Source organism: Pelodiscus sinensis, chromosome 3 (assembly GCF_052426305.1).
Source record: "Pelodiscus sinensis isolate ZL-2025 chromosome 3, ASM5242630v1, whole genome shotgun sequence".
Lineage (NCBI taxonomy): Eukaryota > Metazoa > Chordata > Testudines > Trionychidae > Pelodiscus > Pelodiscus sinensis.
Window position 1 is genome coordinate 16854388 of NC_143054.1, and position 17529 is coordinate 16871916.

The following is a 17529-nucleotide window of genomic DNA, read 5'->3' on the forward strand; positions in this document are numbered from 1 at the left end:
TTTGCATAAAACACATACAAATGAAGACCGCCTTGGCTCTGTGTAGTTGTTAAATCTCCCATGATGCGATTGGCAAAATCTTTGTCTCTCACCCCATCTTGTTCAACATGCTTAGAACCAGTTCTCTGTCACTGCCACCATTCACCTTAGAAATATTTGCATTTTAGAAGACCTGTATCTAAATAGTTTATAAAGTACTTTGGGACTTGTGATTAAGTACAGTGTTTTAGCAATGTGACCTGCAATTAGTGCTTAAATATATCTTTCTTTTAATAAGGCTTTTTATACTGAAGAACATGTCTTAAAATTAGATTAATAATAATACTGGGTTCATTTCTGACCACTGGAATGTAAATGATTATTATGAAACCTCACGTTTGTGTATGATGTCCACTGTTGAAAAGCATTGCTTTTCTGGGGCCATGTTTCACGTAAATAATTGTCCTGAAATGAACAAACAGAAGTATCGCTTGGCAGCAGGTCTGATCCACACCTCAGCCTTGTTATAGGGTGTATCAACAGAAAGTTTGATCTTAATATACCTTGATCTTCCCCTAAACTATCAACTAGGAAAATATATCTGCATTAATGTGTCTTTCAATACTCCCCTATTTATTGTTTGCCATCAGCTAGGAAGTTATGATTAACAAAATTGTCTATTTTCTTTTACATTATTTCAAGTTTAAAGAAAATCCTAGTAGATCTGATTATATAACACAAACTATATTTTGGTTGCTGTATATTTATATATAACTAATTCTTGGTGTCTTTTGCAGGAAATGGAAAGAACAGTTCATATGTTTGAAACATTCCTGTGATCTCTTCGAGATGGGTGGGTTTATCCTCTTAAACTGCTCATGGGAGAGCAGTCTTCTGAGCCATTCGATTTCCAATTGCACCAAGTATGTGCAGAGCCTTGGTCTTAAATGCTCGCTCTCTTTCTTTCTGTTAAATTTGGTGCTATTGTCTCAGGTACCTGAAACCAACCAGCCTACAAGAACCAAACAGAACTTCAGATAATTGTATCTGATATAAATAAAGAATACTACACCACAACTTGGAGATTTTTGGTGCTACAGAAACTGCTCTCATTTCTGCTCCTGTTCTCTCTACATGCATTATCTTTTGAGAAACTTCAGACACAGTGGAGCAGGCCAACAAACAAGAAAACTGGATAGAGCAGATTTAACTAGGTTAAATTTTTTTAAATGGACAACTTTTAAAATTTTCCTTTTCATTTTTTTCTTGTTCTCTGGGGTAATGGACAGAAATCTGTTTCAAAGTTGGCAGTGATGCATTGTGGTAGGAAACTTGAGTAACTGGATATACAGTAATTTGAAAATAAGGCTCTCTAGAACTGCCTTTAATGTGCCTTTTTAGTCAATTGAGAAAGATAAGGCTATTCAAATTGTTGGGCTTGTAGCAAATGGCAGAGTTAGAAGGCGGTCTTCAGAATGAAGAGCTCCAAAAGGATGATTTGCATTTCCTCATCATTGAATGGCAACCAATATTATGGTTCTAAAATGCCTGTCTTACTCTACAGAACTAAACTAAGACACACTGAAAAAGCGATACACTTTACCAAAACAGTGAAATTTCTTTATTCTGTCGTATATTTATGTTACAGAAATAAGCTACACAGTGAAACTCTCATATGTTTTTGAAAACAAAGTGAAGAGAATACTCATTAAGGGGGCTATTATTTTTTCTCACAGTTCTATTTATTTGTTGTCCATTTTGAGTTCTTAGAAACAAAAGCTGTTTAATTCTGGCAGGTTTATTTCTAAAGTCTTGTTTTTATTAAAGCTAAGACATGCTAAATGGACATAGAAAGGAGAGACAGTTAGCCAAAAGTCCTGGAGCCCTAGCTCACTGTAAGTACAATTTAATCCAGGGTACCACACTATGGGCCATGTATAGCAGTATTAATGTTGGGGGGCGGGCAGGGAAGAACTTTATATTATCACTGGCCATTTGTGGACCTCTGACCTGCGCTGTGTGGATTGCAGTTCTTATAGCTGAATAGAGAGTATATCAGTAGTTCAAAACTTTCCTTTCTGGAATTTGGGGAGACACAATCTAGGCAGTTGCAAGAGACAAGGATGTTGCAGTAAAAGTCTTATCACAGGCTCGGTGTTAAAACATGACCTGGGCTGATTTTTCAGACAAATAATTAGAAAATGTAGACAGGTTGGCTGGTGTTAATCACATATTATCGTTCATTATAACTGTTATATGTAGCTGTAGGAGCGTCTTTCCAAAATATGCAACACAATGTGTTTTGTTTTTAATTAGAGAAAACTGTCTTGGACTACTGCAGAGATACTGAGCTACCTCAGCTTTTTCTATTTTAGTTACCAACAGTGTTTACGGAGGACTGTAACACTCTCTGCTACCGTTTACATGATGAAGCTAAGGTACTTGTCTCCATGTCTTTGGCTAGTAGTAGTATGCCACTGCAGAAAAACAAACTTGGGCCTTGGGCTACTGCAGCAATCCAAAGTGCTTCTTCGTATTTTCTGTTTAAGCCTTCTAATTCTGACTTGATCTTTTTCTCCCCCAAAATGCCACTTGTTTTCTGAATATCTAAGAGAAAAATGTTTGAAGGCTTGGTATGAATCTAGTCATACTATTCTAAATGCAACCCATGTTGAAATACTGTATATTTTGGTGGGAAAATGCGATTAAAAATAATAAACAAAGGAACAGCCAATCCCACATTTGAAACAAGGTGTTCGTGGTATCTCAAATTTGATTATAGGGATTTTTTTCACGTTTCCTTTCGTATTTATTGTCATCATTCCTGTTTGAGATACTTTGCTGTCAGGTACACTAACAACAATTTTGTATTTTGATGGAAATTGTTACAAACTTAAAGATTTGATTAAATTAAATGTAGCCAATTTTTTGTAGCAAGTTTCTAGTAAAAGGATTTTTTGCAAGTCTCAGGTTCTTGCTGCAGCATTTTTTTTTTTAATATTTATTCCAGTTTCACTTATTCAGAGAAGTATTTGTTTAGGTAGCAGCAGGACTTTTGAAAAATAAAACTACACACATTTTTAACACTTTGCTAAATTTGTATGAATTAAAAAATTGAGTTTTTAGTCATCAGAGTTTGACAAGCAAATATAAGACTCATGCCTAGCATTAAAATGCTTCCAACAGGTCAGTTCTTTTTAAAATAGCTTTTACTGCTCATTAGAACCTGATATGGAAACTGAAAGATGCAACTTTACTAATTGAGGATCTGCAACTTCAATATTTTAGACCTTTTGGAAAGAATTAGCCAATCTAAATATGTTTTACTTGGGTAAAATTATACCTGCCTTTCTGGCCCAAATAGCCACATTACTACATCAGCTTTTTTTTCCCCTTTACAGATGCCTGCTGGGTATTTAAAGCAGCTGTTAATCTATCTATGTGGTCTAAACTTGTTTACTATTTGTACATCTTTTTTCTTTTTTTTGCCATTTGGCAAGTATTTGTACAAATTGACCTCTGTTCCTTGTTTTCTGATGTGAAATTTGCAAATAAACTCCTGTGTAAGGCCTTGTTCTTGGGTCAGTAAAGTGAGACATAGCCAGGCAGAGGTAAACTTCTTTGTGGGCCATTGGGACTGTATTGCAGGTAGTGGAACTGCTCTAGGGTGAAGTTGGTGGCTGTGGAGTTAATAGTATTTGCAAGCTTGAATCTCACCTGTGATTAATTTTTGTTTGTTTGTCTCCTTTTGTATTGTTACTTGATTTTTCTCATATGCCAATGTATTTATAGGATTACTGGTTTTTTATGTATTATCTTGTCTTCCCATTTTTTGATTAAGTTGGTGGGTCAGCTCCGGATTTTACATTCAATATATTGAATGTCAGGCCCTGCAGCTGATAGTCATTATTTTATTGTTTGTAATCACAACATGAGCTTGAATTCAGGCTTGTACCTGCATCTTTTGTATCTTGTACATTGGGTTATTTAGACATTGGGGAGTCCTATTGTTTGATTAATGTGTGTCTACTTTGTGGATTAAGTAGACTTCTTTCATCAGCTATGATATATTTTGGATTCTATAGTTTTATTCAGAATTGTGTTTAAATTGATGTTTTGCATTTTAACTTCATTTTACATTAGTTTAAAGTAAGTTATTTAATTTTTTGAACTTCTGCAGATTTTGAACATTTTACTGTAATTTGTAATATAACTGCTGTGAAATACTTGAATAAAGATGACAAGAAAAACATGTCTGTAGTCCATTAAAAATTTCAGTAGGCATAATTTATTTCTTGGATTTTGTTGCTTGGTTGTTCAGATATTTAGTCAGTAACTTTGCTCTCAGTGTTTGCCTGTTAAAGGAAAATATCCACTTTTAATTTTGCATAATTAGTTGAAACTCGTGGTGTGGATTATAATTAAATAACCTAATGAAGAAAAAATCTCCCTTTTGTTAGAGAATAAGCTACATTAAATTTCAGGATAATGGCACTGGGATAGTGCTGTTTGGCGTACATTAGCATCAAAGTGGGGCAATTGATTTCTTTTGTTTCACAGTCATTTCCCCAGATGACCTACTTTTCTTCCTACATAATTAATATTTTTCACCTCTCCAAATTGTACACATTTTTTTTGAGTGGTTCACTTCATTTAAACATAAAATTTGAACTCAACCCAAGTTACAAATATACTTCTAGAAGAAGCCAAGATTATTTTTAGAAATTGAAGCTGAAATACAAATTGGGACAAACTGACCCCGGGCTCCATGCAGCGCTGATGCTTTGAAATGCCACGCAAAGCCGGGGTCAGCTGGGGAGTCTCCAGTTGATCCTGGTTCAGTGGAAATGCTACACAGAGCCCAGGGTCAGCTGGGGACTGATCCCAGCTTTGTGCAGCATTTCAAAGCGGCAGTGCTGCACGGAGCCCAGGATCAGCTCGGGGCTCCCTACCTGACTCTAGGTTCCATGGAAATGCCGCACAAAGCCTGGGGTCAACTAGTCCCCAGTTGACCCCAGGCTCCATGCAGCACTGCCTCTTTTGAAATGCCACGGTGGCGGCATTTCAAAAGGGCAGCACCGCACGGAGCGCATACCCCCTTTGCTGCCTCTATATAATAGAGGCGGGGGGGGGGGGGGTGCGACTATTTGACTCGACTGTCCGATAAGCATTTGCTCCTGTTTAGTACAGTACATTTGCTACTGTTTACTGTTCCCACTGAACCAAGATCAGCTGGAGACTCCCCAGCTGACCCTGGCTCTGCGTGGCATTTCAAAGCAGCAGCGCTGCATGGAGCCCAGGGTCAGCATCTTTAGTAAACAGTAGTTTGGTTGTAGCTATTATAGTTAAGTTGTAAAATGATGCCATTAAAACTCTGTTGGCTAATGTGAATATTTGACTGGCATAAAATATTTGAGCTTAAGTTTTTCTTAAGCTTGGTTTCGGTCTTGAGTAATTTTCTTTTGAAAATATGACCAGAGTCTGACTCCTGATACCACAGGTTGTGTCGCCTTCATTTCCTCCTTCAGATTGTTCTGTATACCATACTTAACAAGAGGTATGTAACTGCTCTTCATGAAAAGTTAACTAAAAAGATAGCTTTCTTTGATAGGATAACTAGTCTAATGGATAAGGGAGAAGCGGTGGATGTGGTAGACTTTAGTAAGGCATTTGATACTGAAGCAAAATACAGGACTATGTAGCACTTTAAAGACTAACAAGATGGTTTTTTAGATGATGAGCTTTCGTGGGCCAGACCCACTTCCTCAGATCAAATAGTGGAAGAAAATAGTCACAACCATATATACCAAAGGAAACAATTAAAAAAATGAACACATATGAAAAGGACAAATCACATTTCAGAACAGGAGGGGGATGCAGGGGGGGGGGAGGAAGGAAGGTAAGTGTCTGTGAATTAATTATATTAGAGGTGGGGAGAGTTAGATGTCTGTGAGCTAATGGTATTAGAGGTGATAATTGGGGAAGCTATCTTGGTAATGGGTAAGATAGTTTGAGCCTTTGTTCATTCCTTCCTGGAGAGTGTCGAATTTTAACATGAATGATACTGTCTTGCATAATATTCTTATCAATAAACTAGACAAATACAACTTAGATGGGGCTACTATAAAGTGGGTGCATAACTGGCTGGATAACCCTTCTCAAAAAATAGTTATTAACGGTTCACAATCCTGCTGGAAAGTTATAACAAGTGGGGTTCCCCATGGGTCAGTTTTGGGACTGGTTCTGTTCAGTGTCTTCATTAACTATTTAGATATTGGCATGGAGAGTACGCTTATTAAGTTTGCAGATGATATAAAGCTGGGAGGGGGTTGAAACTGCTTTGGAGGATAGTCCTGATTCAAAATGATCTGGACAAACGGGAGAAATGATCTGAGGTAAATAGGATGAAGTTTAATAAGGACAACTAGTGGTGTTCCCTAAGGGTCAGTCCTGGGACCAATCCTATTCAATTTATTCATAAATGATCTGGAGAAAGGGGTAAACAGTGTGAGGTGGCAAAGTTTGCAGACGATACTAAACTGCTCAAGGTAGTTAAGACCAAAGCAGACTGTGAAGAACTTCAAAAAGATCTCACAAAACTAAGTGACTGGGCAACAAAATGGCAAATGAAATTTAATGTGGATAAATGTAAAGTAATGCACATTGGAAAAAATAACCTCAACTATACATATAATATGATGGGGGCTAATTTAGCTACAACTAATCAGGAAAGAGATCTTGGAGTCATCGTGGATAGTTCTCTGAAGACGTCCATGCAGTGGCAATCAGAAAAGCAAGCAGGATGTTAGGAATCATTAAAAAAGGGATAGAGAATAAGACGGAGAATGTCTTATTGCCCTTATATAAATCCATGGTATGCCCACATATTGAATACTGTGTACAGATGTGGTCTCCTCATCTCAAAAAAGATATACTGGCATTAGAAAAGGTTCAGAAAAGTGCAACTAAAATGATTAGCGGTTTGGAACAGGTCCCATATGAGGAGAGATTAAAGAGACTGGGACTTTTCAGCTTGGAAAAGAAGAGACTAAAGGGGTATATGATAGAGGTCTATAAAATCATGAGTGGTGTGGAGAAAGTGAATGAGGAAAAGTTATTTACTTGTAACCATAATATAAGAACTAGGGGGCACCAAATGAAACTAATGGGAAGCAAGTTTAAAACAAAAGGAAGTTCTTCACATAGTGCATTGTCAAACTGTGGAACTCCTTGCCTGAGGAGGATGTGAAGACTAGGACTATAACAGGGTTTAAAAGAGAACTAGATAAATTCATGGAGGTTAAGTCCATTAATGGCTATTAGCCAGTATGGGTAAGGAATGGTTTCCCTAGCCTCTGTTTGTCAGAGAGTGGAGATGGATGGCAGGAGAGAGGTGGCTTGATCATTACCTGTTTAATTCGCTCCCTCTGGGATACCTGGCATTGGCCACTGTTGGCAGACAGGGAACTTGGCTGGATGGACCTTTGGTCTGACCCAGTATGGCCATTCTTATGACAAATGCAAAGTACTCCACTTAGGAAGGAACAATCAGTCTCACACATACAGAATAGAAAGCGATTGTCTAAGGGGCAGTATTGCAGAAATGCATTCTAGGGGTCACAATGGACCACAAGCTAAATATGAGTCAACAGTGTGACGCTGTTGCAAAAAAAGTAAACATGATTCTGGGATTCATTAACAGGAGTGTTGTGAGCAAGACACGAGAAGTCATTCTTCTGCTCTACTCTGTGCTGATTAGGCCTCAGTTGGAGTACTGTATCCAGTTCTGGGCACCGCATTTCAAGAAAGATGTGGAGAAATTGGAGAGGGTTCAGAGAAGAGCAAGAAGAATGATTAAAGGTCTAGAGAATATGACTTATGAAGGAAGCCTGAAAGAATTGGGCTTGTTTAGTTTGGAAAGGAGAAGACTGAGAGAACATGATAGCGGTTTTCAGGTATCTAAAAGGATGTCACAAGGAAGAGGGAGAAAAATTGTTCTCCTTAGTCTCTGAGGCTAGGACAAGCAGCAATGGCTTAAACTGCAGCAAGGGAGGTTTAGGTTGGACATTAGGAAAAACTTTGTACATGTCAGGGTGGTTAAACACTGAAATAAGTTGCCTAGGAAGGTTGTGGAATCTCTATCTCTGGAGATATTTAAGAGCAGGTTAGATGGACATCCATCAGTGATGGTCTAGACCAGGCATGTCAAACTCAAAGCCTACTGAGGGCTGCACAAAGGAAAACTGATTGCTTTCAGGGACACCAAAGAAAATGTACTTCTACTGGAAAGTCGTAATTATTATTATAGATTATGTTTTAGGTATATTTTGTCAGGTCTTGTTTGACTAAAATACAATAATTTGAGGTGTAAAATTGTTATTTGCCCATATATATTTTAATTAAAAATTAAAAAGTACCTTAAATTTATATTTAATCTGGTACATAACTTGTTGAAATAAAAACAAGTATAGCCAGTGGTTAATCAAATAGAACAGGCTTCTGTGAAAATCTGAGCTACTTTGTAAGTTTGAGATTTTTGCATAAACACATAATTATTCATGCGATTGCAAAAAAAAAATCTTTATCGATACAAAATTAATACACTACATTTTGTGATTTTATTTGGGAATAAATAAATAAAAAACAAAACATTAGCAAAATATTCTTCTCTACTTCCCCAGAGTGAGGCACTCCCAGCCCCACCCCTGCTCTAACCCAATGCCTCACCCCTCCCCCAGAGCCAGCACCCCCCCCCCCGTTCTAACCCAATGTCTCACCCCTCCCCCAGAGCCAGCCACTCCCATCCTCCCCCGCCCACTCTAACCCAATGCCTCACCCTACCCTCAGAACCACGCACACTCAGCCCCCCTCTAGCCTAATGCCTGGGTCCCAGAGCTGCTGCCGCCGCCACACTTCTTCCTCCAGGCACTGGGGTGCGTGAGCAGAGCTGCTGGCTGTCAGCAAGCGCTTGATGGCACGCGCAGAGCAGCAGGCTAGCTGTACTCTGCACTTGGCCACGTTCTCAGAATGGCCAGCGGGCTGCACTTTATTCTTTTATAAAAATGTAGTGGCGGGCTGCAAAAAATTGCAATCGGGCTGCATGCCAGATGCCTGTTTGACATGCCTGGTCTAGATGGTACTGGATCATGTCATGAAGGTAGGGGACTGGACTTGATGACCTCTCGAGGTCCCTTCCAGTTCTAGTGTTCTAGGATTCTATGATTAAACAGGAATGGTTTAAAAAAATTAAATTACTCAGTTGTGAAAATGAGGAGATACAAGTTAGCTTCTATTCTTCCTTCTGTAAAGTATCTGTTTAGTTCACAGACTCCTCGGAGCAGGGACCTAAATTTTAAACTTGGACTAGCATCCAGTGATGTGCAGCATGTTGGATTTAATTTAGGATGTTGCTGATTGAAAACTGTATACTGAGTAGGCACAACTGGAGATTTTCTGGAGTGAAAACATCGAATTCAAGAGCAGATAGGATTTTACATCTTAAGTCTACAGGCAGGTACCTGCATAGTCTAATTAATCTTATGTTTGCAGAGGCAGATCACGTAAGTATATTGGAAGCACTGTGCGCATATCCCCTATACTGTCCATAGTCTGGCCCTGTAAGCAGTGCAAATGCTTCTTGATTTGACAGTTGCAGCCAAGGCCACCCATGTCAGAACTGGTGCAAGGTTGGTGAGGGACCTGGCTCCACTCTTTTTGTGGCAATCTGATTCTTCCTTAGACTTTAGACAGGCTGCGGTCTGTCTCCACGGAGTGAGTTTAGCACCCAGCTATTGGAGCAAAAGGCAGGTGGAAGAGAGGGAGGGCGAGAGTATGTATGGGTGTATTGCAGATACCACCCTAGCAAACGCTATAAGATGGTACCAACAGGAGTTCTCCTAACTCCAAATCACCACTCTGTTCTGGTGATAGACACATTTCCCCTACTTAGGATCAGACTTCCCGGTTAAGATGAACAGGGCATTTTACACTTATTGGAGCCATTGTTTCAAGCTGTCTTACAGAATCAGGAGAGGCTTAGATAAACTCAACATTTTTCAAGCATTTTTTACAACTATGAAGTATGAAGAAAAACTTTTTGTCATGAAGGCTGAGATTCTGCTGTCCTCTGACTTCAGTAGTTGGTCACCTGGACATCAGCCTTCTGAACCTAGGCCTTAATCTATCCATACACATAAACTGATATGAAAGGAATTTATGAGATCTGGAAGTGAAATAGTTGCTTAAGCAAGGAATTTGTAAACTGGTGATGTGAATTACCTCACTTTTTATTTAAAACAAATCAAAACCTCAGTACATCAGTGAAAGGTGCACAATGAAAATGGAAAAGAATCAGGAAATTACTTTCAAAAGCTGCTAATGCAGCCGTTGTTGCATTTCTATATGTCTGATTTTGTTTGTTAAATATATATATGTTGTGTTTTCTCTTAAAGTGGGCACCTTCCAGGGAGCCTGTTTTGGCTCAATCCAATAACATTGAACAGGAATGACTGCTGTTAAATTCCAGTTACAGTGCGGCCACCTCTGATTAATGAAATATCATTAAATAATACTTTAATAGTAGGGAAACTCCAAGACTGTTTTTAAAATATAAAAGTTGCTAAAAATATTAAAAGTATTTTCTTTAAGTAGTATCGCAAATTCATCCACGTTATCCCAGTAAAGAGAATGCTAGTGTATCGCTCTACTAGTTTGACCTCTCTGAGGAGCTACAGAAAATGGTTTTTATCATGGTGCAACTCCATTTCCCCTCCACCCCCTCAAGTCATAGGTAAGTCGGTGCACAAGGGAATGGTGAAGAGTCCCATAGAGCAGGAAGAGTGAAGTAGAGACGAGATAACTGATGACATCAGCAAGGGTCACCGGCACAAAGTGCGTACAATACAAAGAAGAAGATCCCAAGACCGATTTAAATTTACCCTAGACCATTTAAGGAACTATCTGAAGCAATCTTGGAGCTGTTAAAAGTTATTCCAAGATCAATGGTTTTCTGTCAAACTGGGAGAACGTATCTAGTGACATCTCATAGTCTTGAGCGTTCAATATTTTCATTAATGAATTGGATAATGGAGAGGAGAGTATGCTTATAACATTTGCAGATGACACCAAGTGAAGAGAGATTGCAAGCACTCTGGAGGATAGGATTAGAATTCAAAACGACCTTGCCAAATCAGAGTATTGATCTGAAATCAATAAGATGAAATTCAATAAAGATAAGTGCAGAGTAATCCACTTAGGAAGATAAAATAAATGCACAACTACAAAATGCAGAATAACTAGCTAGTACTGCTGAAAAGGACGTGGGGCTTACACTGGATCACAAATTGAATGAGTCAGCAGTGTGATGCAGTTGCAAAAAAAGTTAATGTTGTTCTAGGCTGTATGAACAGCACTATGGTATTTTTTTAAAATGGGAGATAATTCCTGCTAGGCATTGGTAATGCTCCAGCTGGAGTAATATGTGCAACTCTGGGTGCCACCCTTGAAGAAAAATGTGGAAAATATGGGAGAATCCAGAGGACTGTAACAAATACAATAAAAGGTTTAGAAAACCTGACCTGTGAGGGAAGATTTTTTTTAAAAACTGGCATATTTAATCTTGAAAAAGAAGACTAAGACCTAATAAATCTTCAAATACTTTAAGGACTGTTACAAAGAGGATGGTGATCAGTTATTCTCCATGACCACTGACAGAAGGACAGGAAGTAGTGGCTTTAATCAAGGGAGATTTAGATTAGATATTAGGAAAAGCTTTCTGGCTATAAAGGCAGTTATGTTCTGAAATAGGCTTCTAAGGGAGGTTAAGCAATTCCTGTTGTTGGAGGTTTCTAAGAAGAGGTTGGACAAACACTTGTTGGGGTGGGCTAGGTTTAATTGGTTCTGCCTTTGTGGAAGGACCTAAACTTGTTGTCATCTTGAGGTCCCTTACAATCACATATTTTTATGCTTCTCCACAAGACTCTCAAGAGCTCCCAAGTATGCTGGGGCACCGTTGGAGTTGAGGAAGTAGTATCATAGGAAGCTTTTTGCCTCTTCCCCATGCTCTGCTGATCAAACTGCTTTTTTGGCTCCTTTGAAGGTCAGGGGATTGGTGAGATGTGTGCAGCTGGAATCTTGAGGCATATTTGAGAATGTAAGTAGTTGTAGTAACTTGAATTTTTCAGCTTGTTTCGGCAGAGCTAAATTAGGTGTGATGACTAAGAGAGAAACGTTCTGCTTAGTGTGAATTTTGAAAATTCTTATCCTGGAAACATTAGGTGAGTGAATGAAAGGGGTTTGTAGGTTTGTATGTTTTTTTAAGTTATTGAAGCATGGGACTGGGGAAATGAAACTCAAGGGAGATTTCAAAAAAATGTTTAATAAATACTTCCTCTGGAAAAGGGAGCATATCTCAGACCAAAACCAGTAAAAATAAATTAATTTGTTCTAGAAAGACTTACTGTGTTAAATTTGAAGTAAATTCAGTCACTATAGCATGAAAAGGATTGGCTCATTCTGCTAAGTACAAATCTCGAAGCATCTTAAACCATGGCGCTTTCATGCATCTCCAAATTCAGCTTTTTAGATAACATCTCGTCTGTCTCTTTACAGTATACAACTTGCATCTTCTTGCTCACGTGTAATACTTGACTTACAGGAATATACAGAAGCCATCTTGAAATAAAATCAATCAATAAATGTTTGTTATTGTGATAGGCAAGGGTAAACTGGTATGTTGAATTGTATTAAAGTATCACATTTTTGAAACTATTTTAGATTTTTTTAAGTATTTGAAAGACAAATATACAAAATAATTTTCATAAAATACTGAGGCGTAATAGGGGAGCTAAATTTAACAGCTTGCATGTTGCATCAGGGCTTTAGAATTTCATCTATAATCTACTTTTCTCTCAAAAATTGTGTTCCAGAAGTGGAGTTTTCATTAATTCTTGGTATTGCCTTCAGATTTGTGAAAACAGCCACGAGAATGCATACTGTGTGTGACTGCTGCAGTGTTGTACTTTCTAGTCTTCAGTGATAAATCAGATATGGGAAATAGTCTGTTTACTCTGGAACCTAGTGACAATTTAAGTATAATCAGCTATTTAACTACTAATCATTCTAGTTATTCATAGTTACTTTAAAGCCAAAAGGATGAAGAATCTACTACCTCCCCTTTGTAGTCACACTCAGTATTCTGAAGTAGATTAGGGGTTTATGGGGCTGTGAGCCAGAGCAAGTCAGGGCCCCTTCCCAGCCCTGCCTTCTGCAGCGGCCTCCCACCACTGGTGCTCCTGCTGGGGAAATAGGTTTGGGGCACAGTCACACTGGGCAGGTTGAGGGAGGGGAGTAGGACTTGCTCATTTTTATTAAATTAATGGGGACCTCAGGCATGAGCGAGCCCCTGTTGACCTCATACCTAATCCATCATTGTTGATATTAGAAATGCGTGCTTCTGGTTCCAGACATGGATTTGTATACTGACGTTTTCTGCTAAAGGAAAGACCAAATTTTTTACCTAGTATTTTTTTCCCGGTGGAGGTGTGAATACATTGTAATTGTCACCTCTCGGTATTTTTTTTCGGTAAGCTAAACAAATGGAGCTATTTATGTCCCTACTGTAAAGCATTTTCTTCAGCTCTGAAATAATTTTTGTAGCTATTTCTGTGCACTCTCAAATGATGCAACATAGTTTTAATACAGATACCAGAACACTATGCAGTATTTCAGTATTGGTCCCATCAATGCCATATGCAGAGATAAAATCACCTCCCTACTCTTACTCACTACCCTCCTGTTTGGCTGCCCTCCTTTAGGAGATACCTGTACAGCCATAGTCTGGGCTATTGTGCCATGCTTGCAAGAAGCTCTCTGTTTTATCCTCCAAAGTGCACCTTCCTGGGAACTAGCAGAGCAGAATCTGTCTATCTGCTCATCTATGGCTGGTCTTTTCTGAATCAAGCTTCATCAATCATTGGCATTCCTTACAGGTCCAGAGGGGGCAAATCTGTTAAATTCCCAAAGTTGCTCTTTTACCCTTCTTGCCTTTAATGTGCATTGTGCATCCCATCCCAAGTATCTTTTCTCATTGATTCCATTGGAACTGCTTGATGCTATTGTGAGAGGGGGTAGTAGAACTTTGACCTAGAAATTAAGGTCTTTAAGAACCTTGGATGGAAGGTGTTATAGAAATGCAATGAATAATAGTGAGGTTGCAAAGTGAAACATCAGAATTCTGGACATGTTGAAGTTAAAATTGTATGTATCACATTGCTTCCACCCTCTTTTTATATGTATAATGACTTAGCGTTATGGCATGGTCATGTTACTTTTCAAATCATGGTGTAACTAACTGTATCTGTGACCCTTCCTGTTCTCTTTAAACACATCAGTTGTCAGGCCTCTAACCAGTTCCTGTCTCCTGCAAATGACTCCTGAAATTCGCCCGGGGAAAATGAGGGAAATATGTAAAAAAAAATTTGTATAAGTAGCAGGCATATTTCATTTTACTTGTGTGATATTTTCTTGCCTGGCAGCAGACCGCTCAGAGGCTAGAAACGAGACATAAACAAGAAATGAAATAATGGCAAACATGGTACTGCCAAAGAGAATACCAAGGGTCTTTTATCCTAAATGTAGAACTAGGAAGAAGGACATAGCTGGAGACAAGCTGAGGTATTGCCCAATGAATAGTTTTCCCATTGTTTCTTCAAGGGAGATGCTCAAACCTTAAATATGCTTGCCTAGGAGGGAAGGGTTTGGGTAGGCTGTCACTCTGCCCAGGGAGTGTTTGTGAGGGCTGACAGGTATGCCAGGAGAGCACCTTGAGGGAGTGTAGCAGGGTAGTCTGCTTCTCCTAGCCCAGAAATATAGAGGTAATTGGGCAGAAGAGAACTAACAAAAGTTATACTATATGAGTACAGTATATGTAAGAGCAATGCCCATCATTCTTTTTTTGTTTTAACCCTTTGCTCTTGGTGTTGTGTGTCATTTTAAAGCTAAGTATTGGAACAAAACCATCTCATAGGAAAATATATTTTAAAATAATGAAAATTATGAATGACTGACTTTCTTCAAGGCTTACCTGGAGCTGGGGCGGCACAGCGTCTTTAGATTCTTTTCCATTCAGTCTCTCCCCATGTCAGCCTGTGTCCTTGGACAGTTTCTGAGAGTTCATACACTCCCGGCCACCTATTTCTTCCTAGAAGGGCTTTTTAGTTGTTTAGTGTTTTTAGATTTTCCAGACTTTCACGTTTGGCAAAAGCAAGGGCTACTTAAAGCTAACAGCTTGCTCCATTTCAGCCCTGTGCCTAGCTGTTCCTATTGGAGAAGCCATTGTTACTTTCTTGTTTGTTCTTCCCACAGCTGCCTATTCAGTCAGTAGTTCTCAATCTGCGGCCCAATTGGCACACAGCTGTGATTCATCTGACATCCTCAGGGTCATATAGGTAATATTGGATGCAGTGCACAATAGTAAGTAGGTTGAGAACCACTACTAGATCAATGTGCTTATACAGAAAACATTTATAACCCAATATACAATCACTTCACTTTACTCACAAGGTCACATGCAGTGTTCATAAAATTATTGCTTCTCAGTATTTTTAGATTAGTATAGATCAGTTCCTAGTTTGTCATAAAAACACTTCTAAAAGATGGATCTGAAACAAACAGCATTATGTAGAAAAAAGTAGTGACACTAACGGGATCTCCCTGCAAAATTATAAGTTCTTGTCTACTAGTCAGATACTAGGGCTGTTTTAGCTGCAAACTATTTTTATGTGAAAATTTTATTTCCATCCAAACCTCCACATAAACACAAAATGGCTGAACGAATTTGTCACACTTTTGAAAAATATTTTCTGCAGAGTTGAGAACAATAAAACTGTCAAAATTATAAGTAGCTAAAAGTTAACCCCTTAGAATAATTTGTGCAACCTTAATAAAATATACTTTGCCAATATTATTATTACTATTTATACTTTGATTAGTAAAGTGCAGAGGCATGATGAGACAATAGGATTCTTACATACTAAATCATATTAGAAGTATAGGAAAAGTCCTAAGGTCCATAGAATCTGAACAACACATGGCAGGATAAATGTGGCAGAAGTATTAATAAGTGATGCTGCACACAATTTTTAAACACCTTTTTTTGGCAAAATATGTGGATTTGGTAACCAAAATGTTTTGGGAATTCATGTTGCTTTTTTAATATTAAAATTGTTTTTGATGAAAAAAGTTCTAAAAAGGGGATTTGAAATTAAATGTTTGTAATTTTCAGTTTGAATTACTTTGTTTCAAAAATGCATCAGCTGAAACCAAACCATTTTAAATGGTTAAGATTGAACAAAATGTTTCATTTTGTCAAAACAAAACATTAACCTGGTGGATTTTTTTTCAACATTTTAAGTTGCCAAAAGTTTTGAAAAATTGTTTGTTTGATCCAAAATCATTTGTAATTTTTTCAGATTTGCAAGTGAAGCAAAAAATCCATTATTTAGACAGCTTTACTAATTACTAATCAAGCGCTTTGTTTGAAAAGAAGGAAAAAAAGGGATTATAATTTCAGTTAGAGGTATTGGTGGTTGCATACCTGCTTTCTCTCAAAGTCTGTCCTGTTTGTGCCCAGCCTCTGGGTTTGTATGAGGTCTGGAAAGACTATAATGCATTGCTGCTATGCATAACTCTAGTCTGGATTGTTTTCCTGTTCCTGGCCAAGCCACAGTTCCTGATTTTTCTCCTTACTCTTTGTGCCACGAGAAGAATAGTCAGCAGTATTTGTGCTGTTTTCAGTGAACCAATTAATCACTTTTACTACATTTGTTGTGAAGAAATAGATTTAGAAAAATCTAGTAATAGCAAATGACTTCTCAAAGGAGAAGACCCTCAGGACAGAGGCCATTAAATTTCACCCAGGTTTCCCTTGAACCCAATAACTTATATTTACCTAAAGCACATCTTCCACAAAGGCATTCAGTCTTAATGGAAAACAATGAGATGGAGAGCCAACCCCCTTCATTGGTAGTTCATTCCAGTGGTTAAACACCCTCACAGTTAGAAATGTGTGCTGTATTTCCAATTTAATGTCTGGCTTCAGTTTTCCACCATCAGGTTTTCTTAGCCTTTCTCTGCTACATGAAAGACCCTTCCTTATCTGGTATTTTCTCCTTGTGAAAGTCCTTTATCTATGGTAATAGTCACCTCTCAGGCCTTGTCTACACACTTGTGATGACATGTAGTATCTGTAGCTACAAATCACACTGAAAAGCACTCGCTATAGTATCTAGGTACACACGTCCGTGAAAGACTGGGAGGGAGAGATGATAGGGATGGTGATTGCCTAGAGTCTTTTTCCCTTTCTCCAGATGCTAGTCTTTTCATGCTTGCAGCGTCTTTCACCATGGCATGGAAAGGGTCCAGAAGCTGGATACTACACTGCTAAAAAATAGTATAGCTGCAGGAGCCTCTGCTTGGCCACCTAGAGTGCAGTGTAGGGTGTATACCCTAAGGTTCTGGTGTATAGGGCACTTTAGTTGTCTAAGTGGCACC

The 17529-nt window shown here is 38.5% G+C and overlaps 1 protein-coding gene across 2 annotated transcripts in view; it reads left to right on the forward strand.

Annotated features, from left to right (window-relative positions):
• ATAD2B (ATPase family AAA domain containing 2B) overlaps positions 1–4231 on the forward strand; it is a 157387-nt gene extending 153156 nt beyond the window's left edge. For both annotated transcript variants that reach the window (XM_075923418.2, XM_075923419.2), the window contains exon 28: positions 777–4231. In XM_075923418.2, coding sequence (XP_075779533.2) covers positions 777–818 — 42 coding nt within the window. In that variant the 3' untranslated portion in view covers positions 819–4231. The remainder of the gene's footprint in view (positions 1–776) is intronic.
• Positions 4232–17529: the final 13298 nt, after the last annotated feature.